The following is a 2,521-nucleotide window of genomic DNA, read 5'->3' as shown; positions in this document are numbered from 1 at the left end:
TTCTTCTAGTGCTATAGCAATTGGAAGCCCCGGCCAACCCAACTTGCTTTCTGGCCAACCCAACCAGCAAGCCTCCAATCCCCACATCTGCCAATTGACGCATGCATGCAAACCCATCTTTTCCTTTTAGTTTTTTCACCATAACTCTTCACTCGAATATCCAAATCACAAACGATTTCCACCATAAGATATGTGATATTTTTATGCACAATTTGAGATTCATTGTGAATATATTTGCTGAATATTTTTAATTCAAAATTTACGCGAGCATAGAAACATACGGACATGAGCATAGAAAATGTTCCAAGCATAGAAATATAAGGACACAAGTATAGAAATATAGGAACACGAGCATATAATATATTCGAGCATAGAAATATAAGGAAACGAGTATAAAAAACATATGGGCACGAGCAAAAAACATACTGATAGTAGTAATTTAGCAGGATGATTAGAGAGGTGCACTATAGAATAACATTTTTTGTTAGACGGTAGAAGCTTAACAGTTCTAGAGTTAAGGGTTCAATTGTACAAACAAGACAAACAACTGGTCTAGAGGAGCCAAAAATAGACTTATTCCTTTAATCTCTCTATTCATGGGCATTGATTGGCTACACCTGAAAACACACAATTAATCCGATTCAACAATGTCAAATTCCACACATTTCAGATTTATTTGACGCACCGATCTTCAGGGTTTGAATCCAATGCAGCACAGTTGATCTAGGAATCCGTCAGTAGCTCAGCATTTTCTCTTCATCTCTCTCCAATCGACGCCAAGATAGGAACACGTAAATGCCCGTCAGCTGCTGGAGGAGCAGGCGGCGCACCGGACGAGCCCATTCTCGTTGCACGACGCGCAGACGCGGAAGCCGCCAGTCTTCTCGCTGAACCGGCGGTGGCTGCCGCAGCAGGCGCCGCACGGGACAAACCGAGATCCGCCGCACGACGCGCACGGCGTGGGCGCGGCCTGTGCCGCGCCGGCCAGAACTCGCCGGAGCTCCCCGCTCTCGTGAAGGAGGCGCACCTCCTCGGCGTCCCCGACGAGCCTGCCACCGACGAAGAGCTGCGGCAGGGGCGGGCGGTCCCGCCGCATCAGCGCACGGAGCTCGGCGAGGTATGCAGCGTCCATGGACACGTCCCGCTCGTCGACGGCGACGCGGAGGCCCCGGAGGATGGTGCGCACGGTGCGGCAGTCCTCGAAGGTGCCGCGCACGGCGCGGAGGGAGGTGAAGTAGAGCACAACGCGGCGCTCCCCGGCTACGGCTGCCGCCGCCGCCTCCGCGGCCGCCGCGAACGACTTGCACGTGCGCAGCCTGGACGCCGACCGAGCGCGGTGCAGGACGATCTTGCCGGGTGAGCCGGTGCCAGAGTCGGGCGCCGCGTCGTCGAGGATGGCGCTGATACCCTGGTAGTCCTTGCCGGTCGGCGACGGCGCCGTGGGTGCGGAGAAGGACGGAGACTGCGTGAGCCGCCCGGAGGCCTTGCTCCGGCGGACCCACGGCGACCACATCGCCGGCGGCTGCTTCTTGGCTCCGATGCGCGCGCCTTCAGGAGAGGAGGCCACGGGCGTGGTGAGCTCGTGCATGCATGCGCGCGCGTGATGGCCTTGGTGGCTAGTTGTCTGGCTGCCCCCGGCTTCGGCATGCTAATTTTAACCAGGTTTAACTGTCCCCAAATCTTGTGGTACCTCCCTTCATTTGGTGCGTCTTTATTCTCTTTGATCCGTTTCTTACTCTTTTCTTCGGGATGTTCTTACTAAATTTTGAGGACAAGATGTCGTGCACGGAGTACGACAGGTGAGACGGCTCCTTGTGCAGAATTCTTACCTACTTTTAAGCGCTCATGCATTTTTCAAGAATTGAATTTTTTATAGTATCAAAGTATATTGTTTAAGTCTTGCTTTTCAGAATTGCTACAAGTTTAATAAGGGGCCGTTTAGTTCCCAAAAATTTTCACCCAAAAATTTTCACCTCCCATTTAAATACATGTATGAAGCACTAGATGTAACTAAATAACAAAACTAATTACACAGTTTGGATGTACACGACGAGACGAATCTTTTAAGCCTAATTAGTGCATGATTAGACATAAGTGCTACAGTAACCCACATTTGCTAATGATGCGTCAAAGGCCTCAAAAGATTCGTCTCGCGGTTTCCAAGTGAGTTCTGAAATTAATTTTTTAATTAGTGTCCGAAAAGCCCTCCCGATATCTGGTCAAACTATTGACGTGACACTTGGTCCAAAAATTTTCACCAACTAAACACCCCTTAACTATGCAATTCTGTAGCTGAAGCCAACGACGTAAGCCAAAAGCACATAGCTCTCACAGACCGTCTTCATGCGTAAATTAGATCAGAAATTAAGAGAGTTTGTTCTTACACGTATACTTATCCAAAATAATACTAAAATAGTCCAAAACCGAAATGTGCTTTGGAAAAAATTTGCAATGCTAGAAAATGAGCCGAAATACAGACTACAAGCACCTCGTGATCAAAGACGAAATATGTTAACCAATC

At 49.2% G+C, this 2,521-nt stretch overlaps 1 protein-coding gene across 1 annotated transcript; it reads right to left on the bottom strand.

The window, feature by feature from the left end:
- Nucleotides 1-746: 746 nt before the first annotated feature.
- LOC120663387 (uncharacterized protein At5g39865-like) lies at nt 747-1,513 on the bottom strand. The gene has a single exon (XM_039942191.1). It carries the CDS (start codon nt 1,511-1,513, stop codon nt 803-805), a length of 711 nt encoding a protein of 236 aa, XP_039798125.1. The 3' UTR covers nt 747-802.
- Between the last annotated feature and the right edge of the window lie 1,008 nt (nt 1,514-2,521).

The sequence above is a fragment of the Panicum virgatum genome, chromosome 3N, assembly GCF_016808335.1.
Source record: "Panicum virgatum strain AP13 chromosome 3N, P.virgatum_v5, whole genome shotgun sequence".
NCBI lineage: Eukaryota > Viridiplantae > Streptophyta > Magnoliopsida > Poales > Poaceae > Panicum > Panicum virgatum.
This window is presented reverse-complemented; position numbering and strand designations above follow the sequence as displayed.